The following is a 17016-nucleotide window of genomic DNA, read 5'->3' on the forward strand; positions in this document are numbered from 1 at the left end:
ATGCATGGCTAAACTTGGAGAGCTTGCCAGATATGATATTGATATAGATGCTTTCAGTGAGACCCAGCTCAGTGACAACTCTCCGTTCGAGATGGTTGGTTCTTTCCTTTTGGCCATGTACATGAAACACCAGTTACCCATCACCAATACCACACTTAAAGTTCACCACCTGGATGCATCCTCACTCTAGCCACTGGCACTGGATTGAGTATGGCCCAGATTTTGCAGTAAAAATGATTAGTTTATCAGTGGTCACATTATTAATTAGTAAATTGGACGGCAACCTTCATCGCCCGCACATACGCAGTTTACCATGGAAACCAGGAAGTTTCTGTCTGATTTGTCTTACACCTCTAAAAACTTTGCTATAGCAGTATCGCAGACCTGACATTGAAATACATGGGTGTAAATTTGCTGTACTTATGTAATAGATACCCATAAAACAAAAAGTTGGGGCATGCCCAATCAAATATAACTAAATCTTTTAACAGTCTTATTTCCAAACAATTTTTCTGGCACTGAGTGTAAATTCTCATGCCTTTAGATTTTAATTACTGTTGGAGATTTCTTTTTAAAACTTCTAGTTTCTCATATCTCAATTTTATCTGTCTTTGCCTCTCTTTGGCCGGATTTGTATGTTGTGGGAACAAGCTAGCCTCTGCTGGGCCTGGAAGCCATGTAGCAATTTTACATGGCCCAGGCCCTTAATTGGCCTCAGGTGGGACTTCCGCCCCTCTGAGGCAGGAGGTCCCACCTCCAAGAGCTACCAGACAATCAGTGGGGCAGCAGCTCTTCAGTTCCAGCAGCGCCACTGGGAGTGGTGGCCACTGCTGGGACTGCACTCAGCCAGGACCAGCAACAATGGAGAAGGCCCCTGAAAAGGTAAGTAGGGATTGGGCCTCACTGGGGAAAAGTGGCTGAGCCCCGGCATGGCGGGGGCTGATAGAGAGGGTGGGAGGAGGTGTTCCAGCAGGGGCAGGTTGTGCTGCTGGGGGGCAAGGGTGCCTGATCAGGAGGGACCCCGTCCCCTCCTCCAAGCCTGCAAAGAGGCCACCAGGATTACTGGGCGGCCTTCACAGGTGAAGTGCCCATCTGCCGCAGTTTATATACCAGCGATGGCGGGAGGCGGCCCTTTGGTGACAATAAATTGGCCACTTAAGGGCCTCAATTGGCCTGGGGTGGTCAGACTGTTTACCACCTCCCCTGCCGCTGGTAAAATAGCAACTGGGGCAGGTAGGCGATGGGAACAGCTCCCCCCCCCCACAAATCTTGGGGGTGGTAAAATGCCAGTCTTTATTTTGACATTGAATTTACTATTATTACATTTCCCCATTTAGACGCTAGGTGAATTTTAACATCCAAAAAATGGGTGGGGACTGATGTAAAAATTTTAAAATCAAAAAACTGACCCCAACCCACCCACTTCTGAATTTAACAGAGGCGGGACAATGGGCAGGCAGCCAATCCGCTGCCAGGAGGCGCATTGGCAACTTAAATATTTAATAAGGCTGGCAGCCGCTGATTTAACCTGTTTTACAGGTTTATCAGGGGCCGAATGGGATTACCAAGTCTCAGGAATCCTGGCAGAAGGGAGGCAAGGGCAGCTTTGAGGAGAAGGCAATTGCCTTTACAGCACTGCATGTGAGCAGGAAGAGCAGGAGTGCTACCCTCATAGCAAGACTCACAAGGTTGGAAGTTGTACCCTCAGAGTCAGGGACCAGATCCTCCTACCTCATAGTCAAAGAGTTATATGGCACAGAAACAGGCCCTTTGGCCCATTGTGTCTGTGCCGGCCATCAAGCACCTATCTATTCTAATCCCAATTTCTAGCACTTGGCCCATAGCCTTGTATGCTATGGCATTTCAAGTGCTCATCTAAATACCTCGTAAATGTTTTGAGGGTTCCTGCCTCTACCACTCCTTCAGGCAGTGTGTTCCAGATTCCAACTGCCCTCTGGGTGAAAAAACTTTTTCTCAAATCCCCTCTAAACCTCCTGCCCCTTACCTTAAACCTATGCCCCCTGGTTATTGACACCTATGCTAAGGGAAAAAGTTTCTTCCTATCTACCCTATCTGTGCCCCTCATGATTAACTATACCTTAATCAGGTCCCCCCTCAGCCTTCCCTGCTCTCAGGAAAACAACCCTAGCCTATCCATTCTCACTTCATAGCTGAAATGCTCCAGCCCAGGCAACATCCTGGTGAATCTCCTCTGCAGTGCAATTACATCCATCCCTACAGTGTGGCGACCAGAACTGTACAGAGTACTCCAGCTGTGGCCTAACTAGGTTATGACTCCATCATAACCTCCCTGCTCTTATTTTCTATGCCTCGGCTAATAAAGGCAAGTATCCCATATGCCTTCCTAACCACCTTATCGACTTGAGCTGCTGCCTTCAGTGATCTATGGACAAGTATACCAAGGTCCCTCTGACCCTCTGTACTTCTGAGGGTCCTACCATCCATTGTATGTTCCCTTGCCTTGTTAGTCCTCCCAAAATGCATCACCTCACATTTCAGAGTTAAATTCCATTTGCCATTGCTCTGCCCATCTTACCAGCCCATCGATATTGTCCTGTAATCGAAGGCTTTCCTCCTCACTATTTACGACACCACCAATTTTCATGTCATCTGCGAACTTACTGATCATACCTCCTATATTCACATCTAAATCATAAATGTACACGACAAACAGCAAGGGTCCCAGCATCGATCCCTGCAGTATATCACTGATCACAGGCTTCCAATCGCAAAAAATAACCCTCGACCATCACCCTCTGTCTCCTGCCACTAAGCCAATTTTGGATCCAATTTACCAAATTGCCCTGGATCCCATGGGCTCTTACCTTCTTGACCAATCTTCCATGCGGGACCTTATCAAAAACCTTACTGAAGTCCATGTAGACTACATCAACTGTTTTACCCTCATCTACACCTCCTCAAAAAATTCAATCAAATTTGTTAGTCATGATCTCCCCTCCGACAAAGCTATGCTGACTATCCTTGATTAATCCCTGCCTCTCCAACTGGAGATTAATCCTGTCCCTCAGAATTTTTTCCAATAGTTTCCCAACTACTGATGTTAGACTCACTGGCCTGTAATTACTTGCTTTATCCGTACTACCCTTTTGAAAAATGGTACCACATTCGCTGTGCTCCAGTCCTCTGGCACCTCTACTTTGTGCAGAAAAGGATTTGAAAATTTGTGTCAGAGCCCCTGCAATCTCCTTCCATGCCTCACATAGCAGCCTGGGGTACATCTCATCTGGGCCTGGGGATTTATCCACTTTTAAGCCCGCTAAAACCTCCTCCCTTTCAATGCTAATTTGTTCAAGTATCTCACAATCCCCCTCCCTGATCTCTACACCCTCATCGTCCTTTTCCATAGTGAACACAGATGAAAAGTAATTATTTAAAACCTCACCGATGTCCTCTGGCTCCACACACACATTGCCACTTTAGTCCGTAACGGGCCCTACTCTTTCCCTGGTTATCCTCGTCAAAAATATATTTATAAAATGCCTTGGGATGTTCCTTTATCTTGCCCGCCAATGTTTTTTCATGCCCCCTCTTCTCTCTCCCAATTATTTTAAGTACCCTCCTACACTTTCTATACTCCTCTGGGGCCTCTGCTGTTTTCAGCCCTCTGAATCTGCCGTAAGCCTCCTTTTTTTCCTTATCCAATCCTCTTATATCCCTTGACATCCAGGGTTCCCTGGACTTGTTGGTCTGACCCTTCACCTTTACGGGAACATGTTGGCCCTGAACTCTCACCATTTCCTTTTTGAATGACTCCCACTGGTCTAATGTAGACTTTCCTACATGTCACTGCTCCCAGTTCACTTTGGCCAAATCCTGTTTTGTCATATTGAAATTGGCCTTCCCCCAATTCAGTAACTTTATTTCCGGTCCATTTGTGTCCTTTTCCATAGCTACCTTAAATCTTCGAGTTATGGTCACTATCCCCAAAATGCTCCCCCATGGGCACCTCTACCACTTGTCCGGCTTCATTCCCTAAGATTAAGTCCAGTACCACCCTTTCTCTTGTAGGACTTTCTATGTGCTGGCTCAAAAAGCTGTCCTGGATGCACTTTAAGAATTCCACCCTGTTTAAGCCTTTTGCACTAAAACTATCTCAGTTAATATTGGGGAAGTCGAAATCCCCTATTATTACCCTATTATTTTGACACCTCTCTGAGATTTGCCTACATATCTGCTCCTCTATCTCTCCCTGACTGTTTGGAGGCCCATAGTACACTCCCAGCCAAGTGATTGCCCCTTTTGTTTTTAAGTTCTACCACTTGGCCTCATTTGAGGAACCTTCCAAGATATCATCCCTCCTTATTGCAGTAATTGACTCCTTGATCAATAGTGTAATGCCACCTCCTCTTTTACACCCCCACCATGCCTGAAGATTTTATACCTTGGAAGCTGCCCTTCCCTCAACCACGTCTGTGATAGCAATAATATATTCCCAAGTGTTAATCAACACCCTCAATTCATCTGCCTTACTTGTAAGATTCCTTGCGTTAAAATAGATACAATACAGCCTTGCATTATTCACTTTTGCCTTTAACAGGTCTATATTTGCTCTGCCTTCCACACCAAGTTAGTTTCTCTTCTATAACTGGCTGTGCATCACTGTACCTACACTCCGTATTCCATCCCCCTGCCAAATTATTTTAAACCCCCACTCCCAACAATACTAGCAAACCTCCCTGCAAGGATGTTGGTCCCGTTCCGGTGCAACTAGTCCAATCTGTACAGGTCCCACCTTCACTAGAAACAGACCCAGTGATCCAGGAAACTAAAGCCCTCCCTCCTGCATCATCTCTTCAGATACGCATTCATCTGCTCTATCCTATTCCTGTACTCACTAGCACGTGGCACTGGGACTAATCCAGAGATTACAACCTTTGAGGTCCTGCTTTTTAATCTGCTACCTAGCTGCCTAAATTCTTGTTGCAGGACTTCATCCCTCTTTCTACCTATATTGTTGGTACCAATGCGAACCACGATCTCTGACTGTTCACCCTCCCCCTTCAGAATGTCCTGCAGCCACTCAGTGATATCCTTGACCCTAGCACCAGGGAGGCAACATACCATCCTGGAGTCATGTTTGTGGCCACAGAAACGCCCATCTGTACCCCTTACGATTGAATCCTCTATCACTATTGCTCTCCCACTCTTTTTCCTTCCCTTCTGTGCAGCTGAGCCACCCATGGTGCCACAGTCTTGGCTCTTGCTGCATTCCCCTGAAAAGTCATCTCCCCCAACAGTATCCAAAGTGGAAAATCTGTTAGAGAGGGAGATGGACCCAGGGGACTCCTGCACTACCTGCCTAGTCTTTACCTGCAGTGTGACCTCCTCCCTGTACACTACATTGCAGGATTTCTTTTCAGCTCCTCAGGAGCGATACAGCACCAGGAATTTCCACCCCACCCCCCCCCCCCCCCCCATACTGGACCTTGGCAGGATTTCTTCAAGAAGATAGAGGAAGTGAACTGAGTGATTTCTTTTCTTCTTGGCAGGAAATCAACTGCCTTCAAACAGTTCACACAACTAACGGAAAACCATGTCCAAACCCCAAACAGAGTCGACCTCCAAACCTCTACAAACCTTGACATGTGGCTTCTCTGTAAACATTTTCCCCCAAGTCACCAAGGGTTCTGCTGTTAGTGAGCCCAAATCACAGGTGGCCTGTCAGTGAACTTGGTTAAAAAAAAAACAAATCCATGGAATCTTTTCAGTTTTAACACATCCTCAAAAATAAATGTAAAAAATGGAAGCACTTTCGTAACACACTGGACTAAGAGGTGTTAATTATTAAGAGAAACTGAAATAACGGCTTTTCAGTCTTGAACAAAGATAGATTAGGTCTCTTAGAGGTGTTCAAAATTGGAGTAGGAAGTGGAGAAGAGGGCTTGAAAAGATAAATAGGGAAAAACTATTTTCAATGGTTGGTGAGTCAGTAAACAGAAGGTATAAATGTAGAATCGCTACCAGCGGTAGGTTAGGAAGAATGTTATTATGCAGCATTTTCAGGATGTGGAATACTCTACCAGAAATGGTGGTGGATACAGAAAAGGGGAGTGGTTAAATGTTCGAAAATTAAAGTGTATAAAGGATGATAAAAAGGGGTATGCAACCAAGTGCAAATGTACTTTTTCAGTTCTGTAAAATTTGATGAAACTGTGTGTTAACTTTGTATACAGATACATACACGCACACACACACACATTAACGACTTGGACTTGGTCACAATTTTGAAATTTGCCCGTCGACACAAAACTTGGAAGTGTAGTGAACAGTGAGGAAAAATAGTAATAGAATTCAAAAGAATTCTGGTGGAGTGGACCAGCAGATGAAATTCAACATCGAAAAGTCTGATACATTTTGGAAGGAAGAATGTGGAGAGACAATACACGCTAAATGGTTCAATTTTAAAGGGGTGCAAGAGGAGAAACTTTGGGGTTCTTTTGCACAAATCATTGAAGGCGACAGGCCAGGTTAATAAAATATATGGAATTCTTGCCTTTATAAAGAGACAAAGAGTACAAAAAAAGGAAATTATGCTAAACCTGTACAAAATGCTATTTCAGCTGCAGCAGGAGTAGTGTGTCCCACTCTGGGCACCACACTTTAGGAAGGACATGAGGGCTTTGGAGAGGGTACATATGAGATTTACTAGAATGTTTCCAGGGATGAGGATGTGGATAGACTTGAGAAGCTGGGGTTGTTCTACTTAGAGCAAAGAAGGTTAAACGAAGATTTGATAGACATGTTCAAAATTATGCAGGATTTAGAGTAAATAAATAAACTGTTTTCAATGGCTGAAGGTTGGTTGATAACCAAAAGCTTAAGGTGACTGGCAAACGAACCAGAGGCGAAATAAGGTAAACATTTTTCGTGCAACGATTGGTTAGGATTTGGAATCTTCAAAAGGTTTTTGGATAAATATTTGAAAACATTTTAGGGATATGGGGAAAGAGCAGGGGAGTTGGATTAACTGGATTGCTCTTTGAAAAAACTGACAAAGCCCCGAAAGGCCTCATTCTGTGCTGTACAACAATTTGTATTTGTAGAGCACTTCTAATGTATTAAAATATCCCTTCACAGGAGCATTATCTGTGGGTTGTGATGAAAGGTCACAGACCTGAAACATTTCTCTCTCCACAGATGCTGCCAGACCTGCTGAGTATCTCCAGCACTTCCTGTTCTTATTTCTAATATTTCCTTATGCGGCACATTGTCAAATTTTGTTTGATAACATTGCTGTGAAGCACCTTGGCACATTTTACTACATTAAGGGCATTATATTAATACAAGTTATTAGTGATTGATAAAGACAAGTCGAGAAAAGAAACATATGCCCTTTATAAGCTATCTGAGCTCTTTATGGAGCAGCTTAGGATTTGTCCAATTTCTAATAACTCGAGTTATATTAGTTATGGCTCTTTATGTGCTCCCTGTTTATTATTTAGTGGTATGGTGTTGTAGTGCCATTAAGTGAGTTTTGTGACTAAAAATTGCAGATAGTACCAATAATATTGTTATGACCAGGTGAGAAAGGTGTCTAAGGGTCCCTTTTAGTCTTCACCTGGTTTGATTTTTGAACAGTGTTTTGAGCTCCCCCTTGGTGAATCCTTGTTTACCACTCTCCAATTATAAGTCGATGAAATGAGCACAAACAGGCTTCCTTAGGTTTAAAGAAGAAAAGTGAAATTTATTAAACCTTAAGCTTAAACTCTAATACGGTTAACGCCTATGGATATACGACGTGCCCACGCTAGCACGTACATGCGATACGCACATGGAAATAGGGATGGATAAAGAGAAGAAAAATAGAGAGGTCTGAGGCAATTTCAGAAGAGTTTCTTGTTTACTGTAGTCCTGCTGTAAGTAGTCTCGCTTTTCGTTGGAGCTTTGTATTCTTCTTGAACCTTGTTCACTGTAGGAGACTTTTCTCTCTTGGGGTTCATGTGTCTTCAGTTCCGTGAGAAAGAGATGAGAGCCTCAGGAATGAGGTGTTCTCAACCCAGGAGCCAACAGCTTTCTGGGTTTTCAACACTGTGGCAAGTTCAAATTCAAACTGCCAGTTAGTCATGTGATAAACTGGTCTGACCAGGTCTTCTGTGTATTAGAGAAGGAAGGACTGGGTCCCTTGTTCCAACACTGCTAGCATGCAAATGTCTTTTCAGTCAGGGCTTGGCAATTCTTTGTGATAGGCCCTCTTTTCTTCCCAGCCACAATTTTAAGTTTTAATGTTCATGTGGCGAAATAATGTGTGCCTCAGTCTTGGTAGGTGGGGGCCTACATGACAATATGCAGATGTTAACATTGAATTGCTTAGTTTTTAGGCACTTGATTTACAAAATGGGCTTTATTGTTATATCTGTACTGCTAATCCACAACACAGTTGGCAATAGTCCAATTACAGGTTGGACATCCAAAATCCGACTGTCCAAAAACTAGACATTTTTGAAAATATTCAGATGCAACAGCAGTTTAGCGTCAACTGATCATAATCACTTGAATTAAACTTGAAAAGACTGAAGATGCAGCTTTTTATAGTATCCTCCTTAAAGAGTAATGTTAAGTCAATGCTTCTCTGAAGTAAAATTTTCTCTGTCAATTTCTACTCAACTTGTTTTAAAAGTACTCTGGTTTTCCTTAAGTGGAAGTGGGTCAGTGGGAAGGGATCGTGTTGGGAAAGTTTTGGCCTTTAAAGCAGAGCGCTTTCTGTGGAAAAAGTTCCAGAAAAGTCGAGAAATGTTGTTGCGACTGGCGGATCCCTCCCACAGCCCCCCCCCAAAAACACCCACCATTCCTTGTCCAGGGCCGGGCTCCAGTTGGCCAGGACGGCATTCAGGCAGCTAATAAGCCAAGGCCTGTGATTCTCCTCAGGCTCTGGTTGACCCAGAGGGCGCTTGCGGGTTCCACGTGCTCGGGCTGTCAGCAGCCTAGCGTTAGGAGCCAGAGTGCTGCAGGCTCCATGTGAGGGCAGCTCCACTAGGGGAGAAGGCAGGAGCGGGACCCAGGAGCGATCTGGAGGAACGCGACTTTTAAGTTGTTGGACTGCATCCATTCTCAGTTCCACGGCTGGAAGCACATGTGGTTCACTAACATTTATTTAGCTCACCATCGCCTGACCTTTGTAAGTCAATTTTAACATCTATAATCAATCAGTTATACATTCACTCTACCAGAATTTATAAGGCAAAGGAATGGTATGCACTGACAACTCAAGCTGAAAGCCCTTTTCTTCAGTTATTTTGTTTTATTGTCCAAAATCCAGGAAAATCCAAAGTCCAGCACGGTCTTGGTCCCAAGGATGCTAGATTTTGAATGTCCAACCTGTAGAATTAATGTTTTAGCTATTGCTTTGGAATGCTAACTGCCCATGAGGGTTTCCATTGTTATAAATAGCTCAACTTCCAAAGGAGATATGAAATTTGATGCTCAATGGTATTTTTAATTTTAAAATCCAGTTGTAACAGCTGTGGATATTACTTGCAATATTCTGAACAGTACTTTTCTGCATGTTTTATGTTCTAGAGATGTGATTTATCAGGCTTTTACCAAATGACAACTGTAAAGCACAGAGTGACATATTTCCAAAATATATCTTACATGCACTGTAGAGTATTCAGTAATGAGAAAAGTAGATTGGAATTGTTAATAAGGTATGCATTCTACGACATGGGTCTCAAACTTGTATTTTTTTTTTGCTTAGGACAGTAATGGATACATAGATGAAAATGAATTAGATGCTCTACTAAAGGATCTCTGCGAAAAGAACAAAAAGGTAGTAAAAACACATTTCAAAACCCCACGAGCATATTTTAAGAGGCTGCTCATGGAACTTAGTTAACTATGATTTTTTTTTAATTCAGGACTTAGACATTCAAAATCTTACAACATACAAGAAAAGCATCATGGCTTTGTCTGATGGAGGGAAGCTCTTTCGGAAAGATTTGGCATTAATCCTCTGTGCTGAAGAGTTTTAAATATCTTGCCTTCTCATGTGCTTGTGATTTGTGTGACGATAGCTGTGTGCTAAAAGGGTGTAGGATATGCTTTCCTTCTACCTGTAAAGTTCACTGATTGCATATAGATTAATCAGTAGGATGTGCAACACATTCTTTCTGATCTGTTGTATCTATATTCTTTGTAATTTACTGCTTTTGTATCTACAGAATTCATACAATAAAGTATACTACTGAAACTAATAGGAAATGTGACATAAAAACAATTGTTTTTGTCTCACACTGAAAGAAGGGTTTGTATTAAATGTTCACAAAACTGCTTGAAAGATTGTTTAATAAATGCACTGAAGGTATAAAGATACATTGATAATTTCCAGAGTTTACAATTAAAGATGTTAAAATCAACCCCATAAAAGATTTTCATTAATCGTTACATATCTGTTTCTTTCAACCAAAGTATACTTTTAGGCAGGAAACAAAACGCAAGTCAAGTAAAATCAAATTATGTTGAAGATTTTCTAGCACTACATAAATTTATTAACGAGTATCAAGTTAAAGCCCATTTAATTTCTTTCCCATGCTATTTTATCTGGTTGTTTTTATTTAGGTTTTTTATTTATTCTTTCATGGGATGTGGGTGCCACTGGTAAGGCCAGCATTTGTTGCCCATCCCTAATGGCCCTTGACAACTGAATGGCTTGCGAGGCCATTGCTGTGGGTCTGAAGTCACATGTAGAGAAGGACAGCAGATTTCCTTCCCTACAGGACATTAGTGAACCAGATGGGTTTCAATTCCAGATTTTATTAATTAATTGTATTTAAATTCCACCAGTGGCAATGGTTGGATTTGAAACCATGTTCCCAGGGCACTGGCCTGGGCCTCTGGATTACTAGTTCAGTGACATTACCACTACGCCACCATTTTGTTCTGTTCATTCTTTGCATCTTTCCGGCACATACAAAAGTAGATTGGAAACGTCATGGATATACAAAGGATGCAGAGACTTAGGAAAGTGTTAAAAAATGCATGAGGCATGGAAAAAATAAACATATAGGAAAGCATAAGCAAACTGACAAAAGGCCATAATCATACATAAAGACATTCACCAGTACAATTACTCTGTACTTTTAATACTTACTCCAGATTGTATTGTAATGGAGTTTTTTTTTTTACTTACAACATGGTCACTGCAGCAGTGTGTAGGGCAGTGGCTTTAAACCCACTTTTAATCAGTTGTTAAAAAATTAAAACAAGTCATTAAAAGGATTCATTATACTAAATCTAATATCAAGGCCCTATAATCCTGTTTTTAAACATTTACTTTTCAAACTAATGTCACAAGATCATTTTAAAAGGAACTATACACCACACTGTATACGTTTCATGGATCCTTTTCTCTCCAAAAAAATGCTAATTACAAATTTAAGAATCATCCTCAAATCCCATTTTTGTTGGCACCATGCAAGTATCAGTTATGGTGATAGACATAATAGTGAATGTACTACTCCACTACATGGTGCCTAGGGAACATTTTCAAAATAGTTCAATTCCACTCTGCCTTGTGGCTAGGCTGATCAGACTAACAGAACTGCAAGTGTCAAACTATGATTCTACAACCGGTGATAAATTATAGTTCCTATAAGGATATTTCAACATACAGTAGGTTTCAAAATAATTATTTTAAAAAGTTGTTCAAAATAAATCAAGATAAACCAAGAGCTAAGATACTTGAATAAAATTATCAAATTGCCTGGCATAATAAGCTGGACATGTATTATTGTAAATTCTGTTCAACTGATTACAAGATTTATGCCATACTTAAGAGCCTTTGTTTTTTCTGATCAGAGACTCTAGCACATCCCATTGTTCATGTGTAACCTAAAATAAAAACAGTGTTGTTACTGTTTCTTGACTAATTAAGATCAGTAACAAAATTCAAAAAGATAAATGCATTATATATGGTTTCATATTTCTGAAAAATGAACACAAACCAAATAATTGTGCAAGAAAGTAAAATCATGAAGAAGCAGCTCCTACTATACTGCCCACCAGTAACAAGAGAGCATGAATTTTGAACTTTATCTTCTGTGTACACATACTAAGTTCTTGGGTATAAAATTTGATGCAGGGCCTCAAAATGGTAATACAATTTCTTGGCATCGGAAAAATGTGGGTCCCTGCAAAGCACACTTTTTGGGTGCTGACAGCTGTGATGTCTAGAGCTATTTTGCTCTCCCTCCTGGAAATGTAGAAAAGTTGGAAACTAAGGCTAGGGGAAAGGGGGCATAAAAGAATGGAATATTAGCTGAAATTGACATTACCTTCTGTAGACTGTTAAATTCACCAGCTATTGAAACATATTCACCACCATCAAATCTTATTACCTAAAAAAAGTATAATCACAAGGTTCAGTTACATTTCATTTAAAACTTAAAAACTATACTTTTTATACTGGCGAATATAAACAGCATGCACAAGAGTGTGAAAAGTTTGTGCAGCTGTAATGCTGAACGCCAGAGAGATCAAGTTCATATAACAGCACAGAACATGGCTTTTGTGAATTTGTTTTAAAAACCAGCTTCGCTTAAGAGCACCTTTTTTGCAGGGGAACCAACTAAACTCATGGAAACTTAATATTTGTAGCATCTGCAAAAGCTCATGTGTGGAAAAATAGAAGATTTATGATTCAATTCCTGACTAATAGTGCTAAAACCAAAATTATCCTAATTCACTACTATTGTCAAATTGTTTTGACATAGCAGAGCTTAGTTGTTTAAGTCATTTTGTATTTTATTTTAGTGGAACTGGAGCACTATCTTAAAATTCAATTTCTCAATCTTGAAATTTCACTTTTTAAAACCCACATCAATATTAAATACCTAAAGTATTAACTTACATACTTAGGACACGAATTGATAATACAAATAGCACACTCTTCTCCAAAGTAAACTACATTAGGTAAATTGCCTCATACAAAGTTTGATTTCCTTTTTAATCCTGTATGGTTCAGCAATATGTTAGGGCATCACTATTGATGCTATAATTCAGGAATTCTTTGAATTAATTCTCAGGCTATGGGTGTCGTTGGCAAGGGCAGCATTCATTAACCCTCCCTTGTTCTTTTTGAGAATGTGGTGGTGGGTCTTCTTAAACCACTGCAGCTGATGAGGTGAAGGAACTCCTACGCTGCTGTTAGGGAGGGAAGTTCAATTATTCTGATCCAGCAACTATGAAGGTACAAAAGTATCTGTCCAAGTCAGGATGGTGTGATTTGGAGGGGAACTTGGAAAAATTGGTGTTCCCATGCACCTGATGTCTTTGCCCTTCCGGATGGTTTGAGGGGTGCTCCTAACTTACTGCAGTATATCCCATAAATAGTACATGGCCCACCTGGCAGACTGATTAAAAAAATAAAAGCCTAAGGAATTGTAGCAAGCTGGATACAAAATTGGTTCAGTGGCAGGAAACAGAGGGTAATTTTTGACTGCTGTTTTTGTGACTGGAAGGTTGTTTCCACTGGCATTCTGCAGGGCTCAGTACTAGGTCCCCTGCTTTTTGATTACCTCTCTCTCCATCTATATCTAGAGATATATATATATATATTTGGACGTAAATGTAGGGGGCATGATCAAGAAGTCTACAGATGACACAAAAATTGGCTGTGTGGTTGATAGCAAGGAGGATAGCTGTAGACTGCAGGAAGATAGCTGTAGAGTGCAGGAAGATATTGATGGTCTGGTCAGGTGGGCAGAAAAGTGGCAAATGGAATTCAACCCGGAGATGTTTGAGGAGGTCAAGACAAAGGAATACATGATTAATGGGAAAATACTGAGAAGTGTAGAGGAAGTGAGGGACTGTGGAGTGAATGTCCACAGATCCCTGAAGGTAGCAAGACAGGTCGATAGAGTAGTTAAAAAGGCATAGGGAATCCTATCCTTTATTAGCTGAGGTATAGAATCTAAGAGCAGGGAGGTTATGCTGGAACTGTATAAATCATTAGTTATGCCACAATTTGAGTACTGTGTGTAGTTCTAGTCACCTCATTACAGAAAGGATGTAATTGCACTACAGAGGAGATTTACGAGGATGTTGCCAAGACTGGAAAAATGTAGCTATAAGGAAAGATTGCATAGGCTGGGGTTGTTCTCCTTGAAACAAAAGGAAGCTGAGGGGAGTCAGTGTTATGCAGCACAGAAACAGGCCCCTTGGTCCATCACATCTGTGCCAGCCATCAAACACCTATCTATTCTAACCCCATTTTCCAACACTTGGCCTGTAGCCTTGTATACTATGCCATTTCAAGTGCTCATCTAAATACTTCTTAAATGTTATGAGGGTTCCTGCCGCTACCACCCCTTCAGGCAGTATCTTCCAGATTCCAACCACCCTCTGGGCACCCTTGGGTGAAAATTCTTTTCCCCAAATCCCCTCTGAACCTCCTGCCCCTTACCTTAAATCTATGGCCCCTGGTTATTGACCCCTCCGCTAAGGAAAAAAGTTTCTTCCTATAGATGCCCCTCAATTTTGTATACCTCAATCAGGTCCCCCTTCAGCCTTCTCTGCTTTAAGGAAAACAACACTCACCTATCCAGTCTCTTTTCATAGCTGAAATGCTCCAGCCCAGGCAACATCCTGGTGAATCTCCTCTGCGCCCTCCGCAGTGCAATCACATCCTTCCTATAGTGTGGCACCCAGAACTGTACAGAGTACTCTAGCTGTGGCCTAACTAGAGGTTTATACAGCTCCATCATAACCTCCCTGCTCTTATATTCTACGCTTCAGCTAATAAAGGCAAGTATTCCATATGCCTTCCTAACCACCTTGTCTACCTGTGTTGCTGCCTTCAGTGATCTATGGACAAGTGCACCAAGGCCCCTCTGACCCTCTGTACTTCCTAGGGTCCTACCACCTATTGTATATTCCCTTGCCTTGTTAGTCCTCCCAAAATGCATCACCTCACACTTCAGGGTTAAATTCCATTTGCCACTGTTCTGCCCATCTTAGCAGCCCATCTATATTGTCCTGTAATCTAAGGCTTTCCTCCTCGCTATTTACGACACCAATTTTCGTGTCATCTGCGAACTTACTGATCATAGCCCCTATATGCACTACAAACAGCAAGGGTCCCAGTACCGATCTCTTCAGTGTTGTTGGAGCTGCACTCATGCAGAGTGCTCCAGCATATTCCTGACTTGTGCCTTATAGCTGATGGAAATCTACTGAGGAGTCAGGTGGTGAATCATGTGCTGCAGAAAACCCAGCATCTGACCAGCTCTGGCAGTCATGGCATTTAAGTGGCTGTTTCAGTTGAGTTTCTGATCAATGGTAACCCCACTGAATGCCAAGGAGAGGTGGTTAAGTCATAGTCATGGAGAGATACAGCACCGAAACAGGCCCTTTGGCCCACCGAGCCCGTGCCAACCATCAACCACCCATTTATACTAATCCTACATTAATCCCATTTTCCCTCGCACATCCCCACCTTCCCTCAATTCTCCTACCACCTACCTACACTAGGGGAAATTTACAATGGCCAATTTACCTATCAACCTGCAAGTCTTTGGCATGTGGGAGGAAACCCACGCGGTCACAGGGAGAACGTGCAAACTCTGCACAGGCAGTACCCAGAACCGAACCCGGGTCACTGGAGCTGTGAGGCTGCAGTGCTAACCACTGCACCACTTTGCCGCCCAAGTTAAGCTTTCTCTTGTTGGAGATTATCATTGTCTGGTAATTGTGGGTTTATTATTAAGAACAAATGTTTTTTAACAAACAAGACTACTCCAAGTGTTGAAGTAAAATACTATGGATGCTGGAAATCTGAAGTAAAAATAGAAAATGCTGTAAATACTCAGTAGGTCTGTCAGCATCTGTGCAGTGAGAAACAGTTGTTTCAAGTTGATGAATTTCCATCAGTTCAGATGCTGCCACACCTGCTGAGTATTTCCAGCATTTTCTGCTTTTACTCCAAATGTTAACTTACTGCTCCTGAAACCCAGTTGGCATAGTCACTGCAGAGGTAGGCAGCGAGGTTGGCAATTTCATTCACTGTACCAAAGCGGCCCATTGGAATTCTCTTGAGCATGTCTTTTTCAAACATTCCACTTGGGTCAAGTCGGCTAAAGGCACCCTATAAACAACAGAAAATACAAGTGAATCTCCGCATGCATTACAAATTGACTTGGCAAACTTAATTTGAAAGCCACACATGTTTCAGTAAAGAAATGCTTAGCTCTCATTTGAAATACAATTATTTCAGACTCTAATAAAGAAAACACATGAATTCTAACATTTTTAGCATATTTGATCTTTTAAACAAACAAACAGAGTGCCATGAATGCTCAGTGTTTATCTGGCCCAAGGTCTATGCAGGGCTTACAAGAAAAATCTGATTTAATTAAGACAAACAACTCAAAATGAAAGCAAACATTGCTGATTAATATTTAAAATTCAACTATTTTATATGTCTTTCTGCTTCAGCAGCTTACATATTTGAGATCACAGCACTATTATGACGCATTAGCCCATTTATTTGTAAACCTCACCTAAAGAGGAAATTATTAAAATTATATTCATTCTTGCAAATGAGCAATAGTGCTTGGGAAAACAGAATGGAACATTCATTCTCAAAATGTGACTGACACTGGAAAGACAGCAATTATTGGCCATCTCTAGTTGCTCTGAAGGCGTTAAGAGCTGACCACATGTGGGACTGGAGTTACACATCCTTCCAGGTCTGGACTGTAATAGTGAGCCAGATTTTTACAACAGTACAGCAACTTTAATGCTACTTGGTGTCAATTGATAAATTACCAGATTTTATCGAATTCAATTTCAACTTGCCATACTGGGATTTAAATCCACAATACAAAATCAGAATAATGCGGATACAGGAAATCTGAAATACAAACATAAAATGCTGGAAATACTCAACAGGAAATGCAGCATCTATGGAAAGAATTCACAACGTCTGGATTACTCTTCAATTACAATAACCACTAAGCTGACAAATCTACCACGTTAAAA

General features: G+C 41.5%; 2 protein-coding genes across 3 annotated transcripts in view; one reads left to right on the forward strand and one right to left on the reverse strand.

The window, feature by feature from the left end:
- Positions 1-10069, forward strand: part of calb1 (calbindin 1) — a 107102-nt gene extending 97033 nt beyond the window's left edge. Inside the window, exons 10-11 of the mRNA XM_068031634.1 lie at positions 9737-9808; positions 9897-10069. Coding sequence (XP_067887735.1) covers positions 9737-9808; positions 9897-10010 — 186 coding nt within the window. The 3' untranslated portion in view covers positions 10011-10069. The remainder of the gene's footprint in view (positions 1-9736; positions 9809-9896) is intronic.
- A 237-nt stretch (positions 10070-10306) lies between these two features.
- Positions 10307-17016, reverse strand: part of decr1 (2,4-dienoyl CoA reductase 1, mitochondrial) — a 59715-nt gene continuing 53005 nt past the window's right edge. For both annotated transcript variants that reach the window (XM_068031633.1, XM_068031632.1), the window contains exons 8-10: positions 15974-16120; positions 12312-12374; positions 10307-11868 (exon numbers count right to left, since the gene is read on the reverse strand). In XM_068031633.1, the coding sequence (XP_067887734.1) occupies positions 11809-11868; positions 12312-12374; positions 15974-16120 (270 nt within the window). In that variant the 3' untranslated portion in view covers positions 10307-11808. The remainder of the gene's footprint in view (positions 11869-12311; positions 12375-15973; positions 16121-17016) is intronic.

This window comes from Heterodontus francisci, chromosome 5, assembly GCF_036365525.1.
Source record: "Heterodontus francisci isolate sHetFra1 chromosome 5, sHetFra1.hap1, whole genome shotgun sequence".
NCBI classification, from domain to species: domain Eukaryota; kingdom Metazoa; phylum Chordata; class Chondrichthyes; order Heterodontiformes; family Heterodontidae; genus Heterodontus; species Heterodontus francisci.